Raw genomic sequence first — 17,255 nt, forward strand, 5'->3', positions numbered from 1 at the left:
ATTCTCAAGCCTGTGTTCCACAGATGGGGCTCCCTGTGATAGAACTGCTTGTCACCAACAGAAACAAATGCGTTCTTTTCTGCTCCAGAGCAGATACCAGCCCAGGGTCCTCATTCCACGACCTTTTTATGCCTTTTTTCCCATCCCCTGATGCCCAGGGTCTTAAGGAAGACCAGGCAGGATGTGGCCACTCATAGCCCCTTACAAGCCTAGACAGGGTTGGCTCACAGATGTACTGAATCTGTCCACCCAGCCACTGATCTCTCACCTCCATCTTGCCACGCTTACGCTCCCAGATTCAGAGACAAATTCTTAACCGAGACCCTACATCTCTACACTTCATGGCTTGGCAGTTGGCATGGCTGAGTACAACAGACAAAGTTGTTCCTCGGTGATCCAAGTATTCCTTGCACAGTACAGGGAGCCCACTAAAAGATCAGTTTTAAGCCAGATTTGAAGAGGGTTTTCCATCTGGGCTCCACGTCCCATTGCAAGCTTTTGTTCCTGAGATTCTGGATTACATCCTATAGCTCAGGCTGCCGGCTCTGTTGGGGTCCATTTGGTTGCTGCTTCAGCATGCGACCTCTTATTCCAGTGTGTAAAGTGTTCTCTGATTCCACTGTTTCAAAACTTCTAAGAGGTCTGTTCATACTTATCTCCCCTGCCTCCCCCATCTGGGGACTATAATGTAGTATTAATAAGCCTTGGGGAACTCCCCTTCTTAACCCTTACCCCAGTGCTGTCTCCACCGTGCTCTCCAAGCCATGAAAAAGGTGGTTATCTCCTCAGCAAGGTGTTAGTGAGATTCAGGCACTAATGGGAGTCCCCTAAACAGGGGCATATGGTGGTGCTGAGACCTTACTCTAAGTTTCTTACTAGAGTCTTGGCTGATTTTTTTTTTCACTTAAACTAAACAATCAACCTCCCTGTCTTCTTCCCCACACCCTACTGTAACCTGGGGAATCCAAGCTGCATATTTTGGATGTTTCTAAACCTGCCTTTCTGTCTTAAACAAGACAGAGCCACTTGGGAAATAACTTTGGTTATTTGTGGCCTTGGGGAAGGCTGCAAAAAGTCAGGTCATTTGTCCTCAGAGATTATCCAACTGGATTACTCAGTGCATCACAGATTACCAGCAGTTAGCATGTATGCCCCTTCCCTCAGACATCAGGGCCCAGGCAACCTCCTCGGCATGCCCAAGAAATATTCTATGTCGGACACCTGCAGGCCAGCCACTTGGAGCTTAGCCCATGCCTTTGCCATAGCATGGTTGGTCGTAATAATACCAAGCATTACACATTGGATATTGTAGCACGGCATCCCCTCACCGTGCCTTTTTCGGTGTCCCTCTGCACCACAAAGGACTCGGAGACCCTCAAGTTTGCAGTCACCAATGGTTTATTTACAATGTGCACAAGACTCTCCTAGCACTCCTTGCCTGGGCCAGCCATTGCTGGGGCTACTCAGGGTCCAGGGAGACAGGGAACACTTCTGCACTCCCCCGACTCTTTTCCCCTCTGGCCTCTCAAACCCTCTGGGGCCTGACTTATAAACCCTGCAGCTGCTCATGGTCTAATCAAACCCCTGCCAGGCTGTGAGGCATGTGCCTATGCACAGCTGCCTCCCCTCAGGCAATCAAGCCCCAGCTACCTGCTCTGCTGCCCCTGAGATAGCTAAGCTACCGTGGCAGGGGGCCGGTGGGGGGTTCATCCCCCAGCGCCCTGTCACAGATATTGAGTCTAGATTTGATGCTAAATTCCAGAGATCTGTTCTGCAATCCTTAGCTAGCTAGGTACAGTTTAGCTTAACTTACATGCTCCCATGTCTTGTGACGCATGAGGCAACCTAGTATTTCCACTGCTGTCTGTCTAGTGCCACGTTTCTTGCTCCATTATAGTCAATTTCCACGATGGCAGCATCTTTCTCAGTGATTTTCTTATGTAGTTTGTTCTTTTCTTTTCTATCTTCCATGAGGTGGTATCCAGTCAGGAACTTCTTTAGGAATACATTTTTTAGACTTCCATACCACTTCAGCATTTTCTCAAATCATTGTCACATCATTATAGGTGTACTTAGACTCTTCCTGTTTAATATGGGAACTGCTAGCTACTCACCATAAGTGGCATCTGCACAGACAAAGACTCAAACAAGGGAATGCTTACTTTACCTTACAGTAACTAGTTCTTACGTGTTCTGTTTGTTTAGATTCCATTACCTGCCCTCTGTCCCTGCTCCTTCAGAGTCCATCTTTGCTAGGAATCTGGAGTAGTGAGGGAATGAGATGCAGTTGGGGCTGCTCTGTTCTATGTGCTGTTGGGGTTTGGTGGGGGAAGCAGGAGGACATGCAGGATATAGGCATGGCCCCAGCAGACACTGTAGGTCAAAAGAGTCTCATCTTACGTATGCCATACGTGGAATCCACACAGACAAACATCTTGAACCACAGTTACTGTAAGATGCAAAGCCACTCTCTTCTTTAGTTCTTCTTTTTCACAGTCACATTTATTGGAGTAACTTATTCTGTAGCTGTGTTGCTAGAATGAGTCAAACCACTAAAACCAACACGGTAGAATTTTCAAAAACTTTTCCCCCCCCCTGGATTTTATATTCAACAACGTTACATTATCTTTTAAAAAAACAAAACAAAAAAAAAGTGCCAGCAAATATTTTTCTTATCCCAAGAGGAGCTAGAACAGTCTCTTTCTGGTGGTCCACCTGTATCTCTTACACTTACACACAACGTGAGAGGAAACAAGTCGAGAACAATTAGTTTCGCTGACTAGAGCTGTGTTTTGGAGCAGTGGTAACCATTCCATAGTCAAAGTTGCTAAATTGTATTTCCAAGTTAAACCCAACATGGACACTCCCTCTCTAATACACCAATAAAGGAGTATCTGCCTTAATCTTGGTAAATTAAGTCTGGATCTGAGAGACTTTTCTACCAAATTTTGAGGTGAATTGAACGAGGGGTCCCCTGGCACCCAGAAAAATAGTGGGTAACAAACAGGTGGCGATTAAGAGCAGTTTACATTAGTTGGAATCTAATGGCTGGCACTGAAGATCAGTCAATTAAACTGTTTTTAAATTGTAATTTCACAATGCTCCAATAAACCCGCCCGCACATAACCTCTGCAGAGCTGCTGGACTGTCAGGTTCACCTAACTGCAGATCCGCCCGCGCTGCTGTGAGATCCTCTGTTTAGGGAGCCTTTATGGAACACAAGCCCATTGTGTACAGGAGGTGTGGGAGCCCTGCAGGAGCTCCAGAATTCTTGCCCGCTGTTCCTGGATAGGAACCTCTGCACTTGTAGAGGGAGTGAACCTAGCAGTAATGAGTTTGTGAGCGCCAGTGGCTATGCCATAAACTAGCACATAGTCATTTATCTAGTGTGCTTCAGGGTTAATAAAATAAGTTGTGGACTATACAGGACAGATGATGAAATTGCTGTGCTATGCAATACGTAACATACCAATCCTTTCCAGTGTATCAGATTGATTTTTTTCAGGTGACTTAAATGGCTATAACTTAGTGAACCTAACCCTTGGGACAGATGGCTGTAAATTCAAATGCCATTTTTAAACAAGTCTAATCCTTAAAGTAAATGTTTCTCCCCTCCACCCCAAATTTCTGTTTTTTCTTCATCCAAGATATAACAACTGGGGACAGCTTTAGGCTTCTGTGTCACCATAATACAACTTGATTGGTTTGTGACCTTGCCTTGTGCAGATTGGGCCGTAGCTCACAAATACCTGTAGGTCAGTCCTGCTCCCTGCCTATCTCACAGGAGGCTTTTATGTTACCTGTTAAGGCAGCAGAGCTGGTGTCAATGCTTGTTATGTCTTTCAGGTTCCTCTGTGATAGCCAAAAGGAGCTGGATGAGCTGCTGGATTGTCTGCATCCCCAGGGAATAAGAGAGAGCCAGCTGAAGGAGCGGTTACAGAAAAGGTATTCTTACTTTGCGTACACTTTGCCTATTGCAGGGTGTATTCTGTTAGGGCAAACCATCCTGCTACCAGCGTTGGTGCATGCAGCAAAAGTATGGTCATGTGCATACAAACGAAGGGGGTGGGGAGAGTGGCTGCTTTTCTTTTCAGGAACATATTGCGAGTTCTCCAACAGCAAACGTCTCAGTTGTTAAAACACCTGGTCAGTTCATAAACTGCTGCACACAGCTGGAAATAAAGGTGCTGTTCCTTAGCGTCAGGCTACAGCATGCTGTTGAAACTTAAGATAGTACTGCACAGCGGTAGCTGATGGAGTGCGCAGATTAAACTTGGGCTACTGCTGCTCCCTCCAGCACACTCCAACTGTTACTGACTACGTTCTGCGCAGTAGCCTGCACGTGTTCAAAAGAGGGTGTTTTGTTTTTTCCAGGTATCAGGACCTCACACATTCCATCCACTTGGCTCGGAAACAAAACCTAGGCCTGAAGTCCTGTGATGGCAATCAAGAGCTGCTCAACTTCCTCCGTAGCGATCTTATTGAGGTGGCGACTCGGCTGCAGAAAGGAGGGCTAGGATATGTTGATGAGACGTCAGAGTTTGAAGCCAGGGTGAGGGAACACAGGAGTTAAACTTATGCCCGTGTAGTAGCTCTGAAGACGAAAAAGTAGGCCAAAGTTCTAGCACACCTGGGCTTATAGCCATTGTGGGTTCCTGCTCTTCAGTATTCCCTTGAGCAGATGGCTCTAGAAATTCAGTTATGACTGTCCCTTTTGTGTGTTGCGTTTCCATAGCAGTATCTCTAAATGTGTGTCACCAACATCTAGATAAGAACTGCTAGTTCACATTTCTCGCAGACGTGCCATCTTAGATTTGAGGTTGGAGGTCCAGCAAACCTGTTAAATCAATTAATTACTCACCACTTTGGATGGTGTTTTAAAGCTGGCTTTGGTCTTTTGGGGAGTTCTTGGCATCGATTTTAGCTTTTCTATCAGTACTGGCAGTTTTATATGGTGAAAATGTTACTACCCGACAGGCAAAACAATTAAAACTGCTTCCAGCCCTAAAAAGGACCCTGAATTGGCAGTTTTAAATTGTTTTGGTCTTCCTCTAGCGTCATTTCACCACGACCTGCCAGTGTGGATAGAGAAGCTAAAACAGCTGCTTGAGAGCTCCTCTGAAAGTCCAGAGTCAACTCTACAAAGTATTTCTACTCTGCACCATTTGCTGTAAGGGCGAAGGAATACTTCTGATCAGGGGACTCAGGCTGCTGAAATGTCCAAATGGAGGATCTACTTGATGTCTATTCTGGTGCTTAATTACCAGATGATGATATGCGTTTTAAAATACATAGGTTCTGTTTTTTCTAACCTGCTTGTGTTGGCAGTGTTATCCAGGAACACCACCACCTTGTGTTGTCTTTGGTGGCGACGGAAATATGCTGATGCCATAACTAAGTTGGGGGCAGACTTTGGACTGAGACATTGGTAGTAATCGAATGTCTACACCGGTGATGTTCAGGGTTCAGGAGCCACCTTAGTGATCAGCACCACCCACAGAAGTGTGAATTCATTGTTTCATTTGCTATAGTACTATATATTCATGTTTAAGCAGTAGGATGGGAAATATTTAGTTTATATATTCCAACAGCAAAATGATTGACCAAGTATTATTTTATCAGCTACAATTGGTTAATAACATAGTGAAAGCATCCTGATTGGTTAATAATGAAAGCACCCAGAGTTTTAATGCCATGTGCTGCAAAGAGCCTCAGGAGACGCATTGAAGAGACCCTTGTGGCTCGGGAGCCCCAGTCTGAGTATCGCTGGTCTGTACTTACACAGGACTAGCCTCCTTGGGATGTTGGTTAGGGTAGGTTGTCCTATTATGACATGGTTTTGTGGTGTTCCCAATAGGTATGCTCGCTGGAGAGCCTAAAGGATTTTGGGGAATGTGTGATCGCCCTCCAGGCCAGTGTCATTAAGAAGTTCCTCCAAGGTTTCATGGCCCCTAAACAGAAGAGAAGGAAACATCAAGGAGAGGACTCTGTTGCCCGAGTGGAGGAGGTAGATGAAGAGAAGAAAATGGCAGAAGAAGCCAAGGTATTACTGATCACTGTAGCATCCCTTTTCTTCCTTTATGTAGCTCTTCTTTGGGCTTACTCCATCAGGTGTGAAGCCCAGCGCCATCTCTCATCCTGCCCCATTTCAGGCTCTGGGTGCAATCAGATCAGTATTGTGGGGTGAGTGACTCGCCTCATACAGTCTAAAATGGGTGCTGTCAAGATAAAAATCATGCTACAGAATCCATGCTTTATTCCCTCCCTGAAAAGCATTAAGCTGGTTAGTGCGTTTAGCTTTCTGGTTCCCATGCCCTACTGCACTGCTGTAGGGGTCTTGAGTTCCTTGCTCTGGGGATGGATCTTCCAGTAAGAGAGCTTATCAGGGAGTGTTTTTAGAAAGCTTAATGAAAATTTTGCATCCATTTAGAGAGGACTAGTAGAGCCAAGTGTTCTTAATCCCTTCACTCTTAGAGGGAACTGTGGGGTGCTGAGGTTTCCTGGGGAGTTGGTGTAGAGTAGGATAGATGTTATGCAAGGGGACAAGAGAGATCTGATGGGTTGGAAGATTCACGGAGGTTGCTGAATTAAGGGTTGAATGCAGCTTGACTGGCCAATGAGGAGATGAGCCTCATCTGCCTGCACCAGAGAAGCTACATTAGGAGAAGTGAAGAGGTGTACTTAAGATGCAAGAGGCCAAGCAGACCTGGAGAAAAGCTGCAACACCAGCTCCACCTCTCCTCCTCCCCCCCAGGCAGCGTGGTGGGAGCATTGCAACCGTGATCAAAGAAGCTGTGCTAAAAAGGTTGTCCATGGTGCAGATGTGGAACGGAGGAGCACTGTCATTTCAGTACACTGCATTATGTGGGGATGTGTTTCCTATGATTGATTTCTTTCAGCAGCACTCCATGTTGACCTAAGTCTGTTCCCATTGAAACCACAGAGGCTTCCACTTCTGTGAAAGAATGGGAGCTTCTTGATGCGTCCTATGATGCATTCATTTCTGCATGTTTTGAGCTCTTATCAGCATTGCTGATCCCTTGTTAGAAGGGAAATGAAAGCCTTTGTCTGTTACACTGTGACCATCAGAGAGGTTGCAGAGTTGGCTCAGGCATGGCTAGAGCCAGTGGGAATTGATGCATCCCTCAGTTTTTCTGCAATACTCCGTTTTTGTTGTTTCCTGTAGAAAAGTCTAAATTAATTTGTTCTTGACTAATTCTCCAGCCATTTCCACCACAGAGGGTGACTTGCCTGTAGGGAAGGGCTGGCTATCCTAGAAAACTGGCAGCAGAAAACAAACTCTAAAGTTAACAGATCTCTGGAATAGAAGGGTTCTGGATCATCAATCTTCCCACATTTACAGGAACATTTTACGAGAATAAGCTATACTGATACAAGCATTTTCATACCTGTGTAACTGCATCCATACTAGGGGTAGTACCAATTTAAGAACATTGGTTTGCAAATGGGTATAGTTAATAGCAGTACAAAAACTGTGTGGATAAGCCTTCAGTTCCTTCTAGACTCATACTAGAGCTGAACCAGGTTTCAAACCTGTGTGGCTGTATATCTATGTATATACCTCAGACTGAGCCATTTCTGGCTATGGGTGTCAAGTAAGCCACTGTAGCAGGTGACCACCGATTGCTCTCACCACTCCTTCAAGCACAGTCAACCAGTAGCCATATTACCATGGACAGGGGCAGGGAGTTCAGCATTCATTATAGCAAAGCCAGGTGTCTAGCATGCTTTGCTCCAGTGGGTGTTGAACTTGATTGACCCTCGGTCCACACCATAGTTGGGAATAGAGAAGTTTGATATCCATTATCAAAACAGGCTTAGTTTCCTAACGTAGCTGAACTTCCTTCAGTGTTGTTGAGACAACTTAGAACATTCAGACTCTCTCTCTCTAAATAAAAAGCTGGAGTGGTGTTATTCTAAACAGTTTGGGAATGCATGCCCAGCAGAGTTCAGCTGTGGGTCTTTAACTCTTCTATAGCACCACTTAATTTGTCTAATGTGACTCCCGTTTATATTATCCAGTTGAGCTTAAAGGTGACAATGTAGATTTCAGCACTACTGGAGCATGGCAGTGTAAACTACTCCCTGGAGTTGCAGATCTCTTACAAATAATCCTTCCATTACTCTTACTACCATGCCTGTGTCTTGGCAGAGGATTGATAGGACAGCCAGTACAGTACCAGTTACATCTGGCTGTGCTGTTGGGAGTTTCCTGGACATACCTGGCATTACTTGGTATGTTTAGCATTAGAGTGCATTGTCTTTTCACCCCAGCTTATCTGGAATGTGCTTTTTGCCAGATTAGGAATTGCTTTTTAAGGTGACCTTGCAAGCATAGTTTGGATTGCAAATGTCTGACCAGAAAACATGACTGCTGCAGCTTTGAAATGCAAATGAATGTTCCAATGTTGTAGTTCTTCCCTCGAAGACCAGTTCCTGCATGGACCTGAACTTGAATACCGAGTACATTGACTGACTGTCTGACCTAAGGCTGTATGTGAAAACCAGCCTTGATTTCCATGCCAATGTCCCTGACTGGCAGATGTACCCCAGACTGTAATTTAGGGAGAGCACACAGAATTGGCTATGTGCCTTCTGTCTACCGTGTAGCATGGGGCACAACTGCGTGACCAGAGAGAGAGATGGGTAGGCAGGTCACTAGCCCTTCTGCCAGTCAATGGCATTTGTGTGGGAACAGGCAGCAGGCCTATTTTTAGCCATAGATTTGGATGCATTAGTCATTAAGGGTATGTCTACACTGCAGCTAGACACCCCTGGCTGACCCATACCAGCTGACACTGGCTTGGGCTGCGGGGCTGTTTAATTGCTGTGTAGACATTGGGCTCATGCTGCCTGAGTTCTGGGACCTTCCAATCTCGTAGGGTCCTGGAGCCCTGGCTCCAACCCGAGCCCAAATGTCTACATAGCAATTAAACAGCTCCTTAGCCCAAGCCCTGGAGCCTGAGTCAGCCAGCATGGGCCAGGTGCAGGTTTGTAATTGCAGTGTAGACAGACCTTTCAATGCAGCCTGGATTTTTAAGTGCAGGTCAGCAATATGTAATTAAATCTCACTTGTTCAGATGGAAATTTTTTCAGTCTGAGGTTGGCAGACAATAGGTTTTCTAGCCTGCTTTGTCCTTCTCCCAAGCAGGCTTTTTCTGTCACGCTTGAGCTGAAGAATGAAAGGGGGCCTGCTCTTTTTGTTCTTATTTCTCTGTTTGTTCCTTGGTTGCAGCTGCAGAATTCTCTCTCCTCTAGTCAAGAGAATGCAAGTAACTTCACTGAATCTCGTGTTATGTCTAACAGGTTATGGTGCAACAATAGTCTGAATTCCCCTGGAAGCTGGTAATGCAAAGCCCCAGCCTCATAGAGCTTGGGAAGCAACGTTAAAGATCTGGTAAATGCCAGACTTGACTAGAAAAATCTGAGCAGAATCTGCCAGCAGCTTTTGCACATTTATCTTGGCCCAGCAGTGATCCAGTGTGTTAACTGCAAAAACATGGAACAGTTACTTGGAAAATCAGTTACCCAATATGTGAAGCACCTCAACAGTGTTCTGCAAAAAATGGCAGGATGCTCTGCAATTTCCCACAACTTTTTGTGCAGTTTTCCACTGTCCCAGGCGGTGTCTCCTGCTCTAGGTGCCGCTCCAGCAAGCAACAGTAAGGATATTAGGGTGTTAGAACAGTTTTGTGTGTGTTGTTTTCCAAGCATCCAGTATACACTGCACTTCCTCAAATTCAGTGGGAGGGGAATGTGCAACTCTGCAAAAATCCTGGGTTTTGTTTGGCTCCCAAATTGCTGTCAGCTGCAGAGTTTAGTTTTCTCCTGTCTGACACTTCACTGTTTGTTTTTTCATTTTCCTGGGGTAGAAGAATATTAACTTGAGTCCTATTATGTCCCTGTCAGGACTAGGTCATCACCTCATCGTTGTAAAGCAAAGGATTAGCATTTTAGATGAACATGCAATGGCTCTGGATTGCTTCTCTGTTCTAGTGCATTTCTGACTTACTGCAACTTTGTTTATAAACCTCTGGTGCTGAAATGTAGATTTCATGGGTGGCTTACTGTGTGCAGACTCCAGCCCTGGTGTTGGTGCAGATCCCAGTGTTTAATATTTACGGTCTAATTTGCAGCTAGTTGGAGGAACTCAAATGTGCGGAAGTTTATCGCAGCTCAGTGACAATAGCTTCTTGTATTTGGGGCTCGGAATGCTGTCAAACCTGGCTGTGGCTGATGTCACTGTCACCCACCCATCAGCTAAACAGCTTTGAGGCTAATCTGTTTAATGGATTTGCTGAGAGACTTGAATGGCTCCTTGAGCGTCCGCTGGAGGGCAGCACAGGCTGTTCTCTGCAGTCATGATCTGAACAGTGTCTGCCAGCTGCCTTTTAACTTTCATCCTATTTTTAATGGGTCTAAAATTCTGCCGTTTATTTTCTTTGACTGACAAGTATTTGGGTTAGACTTTCAAAGTAAAGAATGTAGTGCAGTTTGTGTAGGTTTGTTTCAGGCTGGTCATGAAGTGCAAAAAAACTGAAGTGTTATGAACACGTCTGGATCAGTGAGTCTGGTTAGAGCAGTGGTCCCCCAACTTTTGGGGTAGCACCTCTCCTTACTGGCGCGCGCACACACACCGGAGCTGCAGTCAGGATATGGGGCTGGGGTGGGAGCTGTAGCTGCAGCCCTGGGGCCAGGGGTGGGGCTGGGAGCCAGGCGTGTGGTCAGGGCTGAGGCTAGGGATGTAGCCGGGGACGGGGGACAGAAGGAGGCTGGGTGTGGCACTTCTTCTCTGCCCCTGTGGGGGCTGGCCCAGGCCATGCCATGCCCTTCTGAAGCCCCCCTACTGAGGTGCATCCCACAATTTGGGGATCTCTGGCTTAGAGGCTAAGCCTCAAATAAGATTCTGAGGCTGGGTAGAAGATAGAAAATAGGATAGCTGAATTATGGCTGACGAGCCTCCAACTAAAGAATGTAAGACATCTTCAAGTTATAATGAGCTGTGTTCATGTGCTTTGGTATAAACCTAGTTCTGTCTGCAGATTGCTTCAGCAGTGGAGAAATGGAAGACGGCAATCCGGGAGGCCCAGACCTTCTCCCGCATGCACGTGCTACTTGGGATGCTGGATGCCTGTATCAAATGGGACATGTCTTCAGAGAATGCCAGATGCAAAGTGTGTCGCAAGAAAGGTACGCATTCTAGGCCCAAGCTCGCCTAACACTGGGGAACGCTGGTGCCTGTCAGTGCCCTACCTTGGTAACACGCTCCTGTAGTCAGTCACTACATCCTGCTCTCGCTGCCCTTTCATTCTGAACATCAGGTTCACTCATTCAGAAGCACTAATGTCACAGTGCTTCTTAGACTGCAACTCAAATTAAATGTCTTTGTACAGAACACTGCAGGACTGTGATTTCCATAGCCTCTCCTGCACCCCTGGATGTTGTCATTGGTCTTCTCTGTAGTACTCAAGGTTCTTCATCGCTTTGCACATCATCAGAGGGCAGTTGTCCTGTGTCTTTCTGTGTTTATCCAAGTGCTGTGTCCTGAACATTGAGGATCACCTGGATACAAATCCCTGTCCTATGAAAGTGCCTCTTTAGAATAACAAGCCCTTCTGGGAACAGTCATGAGCTCATTTCCTATCCAGAGTTCATGTCATCCTCCCCAAGCCTGGGGCTCACTCTGAGCTGAGCATTTCTGACAGAAATAACTCACAAGTGTTTTGTGGCTAAATGAAACTGTCCTTTTTCTAAGCCCCTCGCACTGTAGCTTTGCTCTGTGATGATAGGTGAAGCTGTTGCATGCTGAGATCTATTTATATATGTCCTCTGTTAGTGCTCTTCTACTTGGCCGAAGCAGACTGCCTGAAAACAGTTCATGTCTGTGTTCATCTCTCTCACTTTCAAGCTTGAATTTTCAGTGGGTCTAGGAGCCTTGTGAGTTAAGCCCTTCTCCTCTTGGTTGGTGTGCTACAGGAGGTTAATACTATACCACCACTGAAGGGGAGAGAACAAGGTGGTGGGATTAGGCTGCATCAGGCTGTTCACCCTGATTCCGTGCTCTGCTCTAGGGAGTGTTTTGTGGAGGTGAAAGAGAGTGAGCTGGCTACTGCTGTTCACATGAGGGTAGGCAGAGGGATGAGGCCATGTGCACTGAACTACTAGTTTGGCAAGTGGAGGAGGAAACTGACCTGGGCCAGGGGAGTCTGCGTTCATACCATGCCCTGCATATGGGCAAAGGTGTACGCAGGAGAGCTACATAAATTGAGGGTCACGGGGAGGGAGTAGAGAAAGTGTCGCCAGTAGTTATCCTGCCATGCCATGCTCTGAATGGGAGGTGTCCGCAGGCAGCAGCCATCTCCCTTCCCTTAGAGAAGAGCCTGGCAGCACATAGCACCTCGCACGTAACGTTCTCGTTCTGCATTTGTGCACCAGGAGGTGCTGAGCTTTCTTGAAATGCTCATGGGCGGTGGGGCAGGGAAGGTTCTGTTCTCCTCTAGTTTCCCAGGGCCCATGCAAATCATCTTTGCATGCTTAGGATAGCCTTTGAGGACTAAGCATCAGTTTTGAAGGAGGAATCTGGGGGCCTGATTCTCTGAACTGGGATGAGAGGTGAGTCAGTGAGATGTCCTCTGAAGCATTGCAAAAACTGTTCTATCGATCGCCAGCAGGGGGCACCTTGTTGAGTCAAAGGCACCCACCTGGGCCCAGAAGGCTTGATTTGACGAAAGGAGAATTTCAAGTGTAGGGAGGAGAGGCGTGTTGTGAAGTTCACCTTGTTTTTACTAAGAAGCTGACTCAAAATAGGGTTTCGCTCAAGTTAGTGGGGAGCACAGAGGCAGTATGCCTACTGGGGCAATTGCACTGTACTGCTCAAAGCCAGACCCAACAGGGCTGGGGAAACTCCCCTGGGCTTTAAAAGGCTGCTGTTGTCACTGCAGCAGAAGAACTGTGGTGCAGTGACCATACTGTTTAAGGGGACATGGCCCCCTCCATCTCTGTCCGTGTCTCCATTGTATTGGTAGCAGCTTCTGCTCCGGGTGAACAGGGCTGTGCTACTAAACTTCATGCAAGTTCTCTCCTCTCCTAGGTGAAGATGACAAGCTGATCCTGTGTGACGTGTGTAACAAAGCCTTCCACCTGTTTTGTCTGAGACCAGCGCTCTACGAGATACCGGATGGCGAGTGGCAATGTCCTGCTTGCCAGCCCTCTACTGCCAGGCGCAGCTCCCGGGGGAGGTGAGACCTTCCTTTCTCTTCGTGCTGTCACTGGTGCAGAATTCTAATCAGGCTCTGGGAACTAAGGAGTCTTTCATGAAAAGACCAAAGCGTCAGTCTTTAATCAGTAACTGCTTTTAGAGGAGGGAAATACCTAGATTACTTGAAGGCACTTGAACAATAGCAGAGCAATCTTTTCAGGCTGCTCTTACATTAGAACACCTGTGTTGTAATGACCCATGACATTTTGAGGGGATTAAATAAATAACTTCACTGTGGCAATGGAAAAAAGTCTCTGCAGTAAGAAAGGGCTGCTGTTAGTGCTGAACCGCACTTAGTGCTTCAGCTGTAAGTCTGGCTGCTTGCTCATAGGAATGTGCTTCCTAGCACTGCAGTCCTTGCTGACTTCCACCCGAGGTGAGCTCTCAGAAGTGGCCTGAACTGACTGCTGTTCCATTCCATCCGAGAGAGATCCTGAGCCCATGGTCTGCTACTCAGCAGAGAGCAATCTTGAGCATAAATATTTGTTTAGACCAATGTAGCCAGTGGCACCATATCACTGAAGACTTGATATCTACTTCTTCACAGTATTATGGTGGAGTCTCCTCTTCTAAAATGACTGTCTGTGGTTAGCATTTTCATTTATGCCAGAGGGCTAAAGCTACCGACTACCACCTGAAGAATAGGTACCTAGCCAGCCTCCCCTCCAGAGCAATGATACAAAGTATATTAGATTGTCATATGCAGGTGGTGTATGGCCCTAAAAGTATTAATTACTCTCTGGGCACTGTTTAAAAGGAGTTTATCAGGCTTGTTCTGAAATGGCAAGGCTTTAACACAGCTGTTCTAGCCTGAGATCACAGTTGCTTTGATGTGTCAGAGTCATCTGCAAGCTGCTTTGCTCCTGGATGTGAGCCATCAGGTGGAGTAACACCTGTCTTATCTATTTACTACTTTATTCTTTCCAGCTGGGCCAGAAGGGGAGCGAATGTTGGCCTTGGAACACCCTCCAGCTCTGTCGCAGGAGCTTAGTCTTCTTTCGTTTAATTAATGATTGAGACTTTCCTCGTGCAAGGCAGAAAATTCAAAGCATACTTCTGTCTCTTTTGGCATGTGCATACTGTTCTGTGTTCCTGGTTTTGTTATAATTGCTGGGCCTTAATAGGTGTCTGCACAGGGCCAGTCTCACGCTGGGAACCAGAACTTTGCATTTTCTGATGTCTGCACATGTGCACTTCCAGTGTTTTGCTCTGTAGAGGTGGGAATGTAGCTGTGCTGTCTGCTTATTATGATGTTAAATCAGCTGTGCTCCACAGAGCATGAAAAAGTGGCACTGCAGTCAGATGGCGTAGGAACGGAGGCACTCTTCTTTCCCTGTCTCCTCCCAAAAACATCTTAAGAAGCCCTTTAATGTGGCTTCCCAGATCTGACAACCTGTCTGCTGGCCACCTTTTTTTTTTCCTTTGCTCCACTACACTCACAGTCTCACGTTACATCTCATGTTCTAACAAACTTAGTATGTGTTTGGAGGGAGAAGAATCGAGGAAGGACTGCCTAACTAAATGTGTGGAGCGTCTGCGAAGGCCATCTTGGCTGCCTTGCACTTGTTCCGTGTAAGCTGTTTCAGATGCTCCCCTTGCATCGGCAGCATTGTACCTACATGGGTATGAGGACTGCATACAGTTAATGTGCTCTCCTGACATGCTTCCTCAAACCCAAAACACTTGTCCTTATTGAGGAATAACTACACAGCAAAGTTTTCAGTCACGGGTGGCCGAGATTTCTGGAACAACTGAAGAGCTGGTGCTCACTGCGCAAGTATTCAACTGTTGAAAGTGGTTAGCATTTGGGCTGAAATCTGTCAGCCTCAAAGTGATAGCCTGGAAAGTGGTAAGAGACTGAAAGTGCCATCTCAGCCATAATTCTAACATGATATCCTTGCTGAAAAAGAACAGAGTGCTAGAGCGTGAAGCAATGTGAAGCAAATGTTTGTTTTAGATTGAGGTGGTCAGCAAGTCTGTGTATGAACAAACATGCCGTGAAACTCCCAGGGTCAAGGCTAGCCAGCCTGCTAGTTTATCAAGAATGTCTGACGTTTAACTAATTATCTTGCTTTTAGAAACTATACAGAAGATTCTGCTGAAGAGGAGGGTGAAGAGGGTGAGGAAGGCCCAGATGAGGAAGATGCTGAAGAGGATGAAGAAGAGGAAGAAGATTATGAGGTTGCTGGACTGAAATGTAAGTCTTTGACTATAGGTTATCATGTGGACTGAGCTGTAGTTTGCTCCCTCTTTGTCATGTATCCGCTGTGAGGCTGTGTGTCCTATCTGAGGAAGAGGTTGGGTTCTCACATAGGTGTATAAGGAGGCTCCTTTCAGACAGTGCTGCAGTCATGTGATGTATTTGTGGAGAGCTGGGAGCCGACTGCTTTCATGCTTTTTGCTGCTTCAAGACTAAGACTGTCCTTGGAGCTGTTTAAATAGTACGTCAGTTCAAAGGAGCGGGAGCATGCTTGCATTCCAGTGTGGCAATCCACGCTTCTTGATTCACAGCTGATGCCATAAAAACTGCTGCTAAGCTGTCAGCAGGGGCCTGCAGCAGTGAAAGGTTAGCAAGCAGCATGATTGATTATTTGTTAATAGCCTTTTTACTTGTCAGCATTTGTTGTCCATGAGAAGTGGAACCCTGTCTCTTCCTCTCCCACCCCAAAACGTTTATAAATGCAAGACTAAAAGTTACCTTGTTTGGGATTAGGGGTGGGGGTGGTAATTCTAGGCCTGTCACCATGAGGTTCCTTTTATATGCTATTAAAATTCACCTTCACTTGTCACTTCCTGTAGAATACCCAGCGTCCACTGTCCGGGCTGCATCACTGAACTGAACAGACATTGACAGGGAAGCTTCGAATGGCTGTAGTAACTGTCCTGAGAGGCTGCTCTTTCTTAGGCAGTTGCTGTGTCGGTCTCAGGATAGTAGAGAGACAAGGTGGATGAGGTCATGTCTTTTATTGGACCAACTGTCGGTGGTGACAGAGACAAGCTTTTGAGGACCTGAAGAAGAGCGCTGTTTAAGCTCAAAAACTTCTCTTTCTCACCGACGGAAGTTGGGCCAATAAAAGACATGACCTCACCCACCACGGTTCAGAATGGCATTTCCAGGTTCAAGTTAAATGAATGCTTCTCCACCCCAAATCCAGCAGAGTTTCTTTCCTGCCACACTCAGTCGCCTTCGGTTTGTTTTTGGGGACTTCAACGCTGCCCTGCTGCCGTAGATCAGGAACATGAACTGGAAAGATCCCTGAAATGCACATGCATGACATCTGCTTTCAGCTGAAGTGTCATTGACATGAAAGTTGTAGCTTCAGACCAAACCCTTCAGCCAAAGCTGGTGGTGGAATTCAGTGACTGAGAGCCAGGGGATTTTTATGCATTCTCCCAAGTGTCTCCATCCGGGGAGTGCTTTGTACTAGGGAGCTCAAGCTGGCTGGTTCAGGCCTTACACATTTTTCCATTTTGTTTAATTTCTGGGGTGTTCCTTGATCTTCTGATCTAGGTTGCTCTTTGTTCTATGGGTATCCATGTCCACACTTGGAGTATGTTCAGCCCTTGTTGCATTCCAGGTCCAGGCCCAATGCCAGGGTTTTCAGACAATGGCAAAAGAGGGTTACTGTCACTAAAAATAAAGCATTAAACTCAACCCCCAGCTTTACAGGGCATTAGCATGGAAAGGTCATTGTGGAAAACTTTTTTGTTTTAGTTGAGACGTCCCAGTTAATCCTTGTGTAGCGTTTATCCTAGGATAGAATATAGAATGTTGGATTGTCAGACATTTAACACATGCTGTGAACTTGACACACAAGCGGGAGCGACAGTATACAGACATCCCACTGCCCTGACACACGCTTCTCCTGCGGGGGGCCTGACATGATGATTTATTGGACAGGGCTGGATTAGAGGCCACAAGGGAAGGACTGCTGCATGTTGGACATGGATTTCCTATGCATTTCTGATCGGGTGG

At 46.3% G+C, this 17,255-nt stretch overlaps 1 protein-coding gene across 2 annotated transcripts in view; it reads left to right on the plus strand.

Moving 5' to 3' along the window:
* BAZ1B (bromodomain adjacent to zinc finger domain 1B) overlaps positions 1-17,255 on the plus strand; it is an 82,410-nt gene that overhangs the window by 58,310 nt on the left and 6,845 nt on the right. For both annotated transcript variants that reach the window (XM_067537751.1, XM_067537750.1), the window contains exons 11-16: positions 3,847-3,945; positions 4,375-4,552; positions 5,858-6,043; positions 11,064-11,211; positions 13,112-13,259; positions 15,358-15,476. In XM_067537751.1, the coding sequence (XP_067393852.1) occupies positions 3,847-3,945; positions 4,375-4,552; positions 5,858-6,043; positions 11,064-11,211; positions 13,112-13,259; positions 15,358-15,476 (878 nt within the window). The remainder of the gene's footprint in view (positions 1-3,846; positions 3,946-4,374; positions 4,553-5,857; positions 6,044-11,063; positions 11,212-13,111; positions 13,260-15,357; positions 15,477-17,255) is intronic.

The sequence above is a fragment of the Emydura macquarii genome, unplaced genomic scaffold (assembly GCF_026122565.2).
Source record: "Emydura macquarii macquarii isolate MOO-44397 ecotype Brisbane River unplaced genomic scaffold, CSIRO-AGI_Emac_v2 contig_450, whole genome shotgun sequence".
Classification (NCBI taxonomy): domain Eukaryota; kingdom Metazoa; phylum Chordata; order Testudines; family Chelidae; genus Emydura; species Emydura macquarii.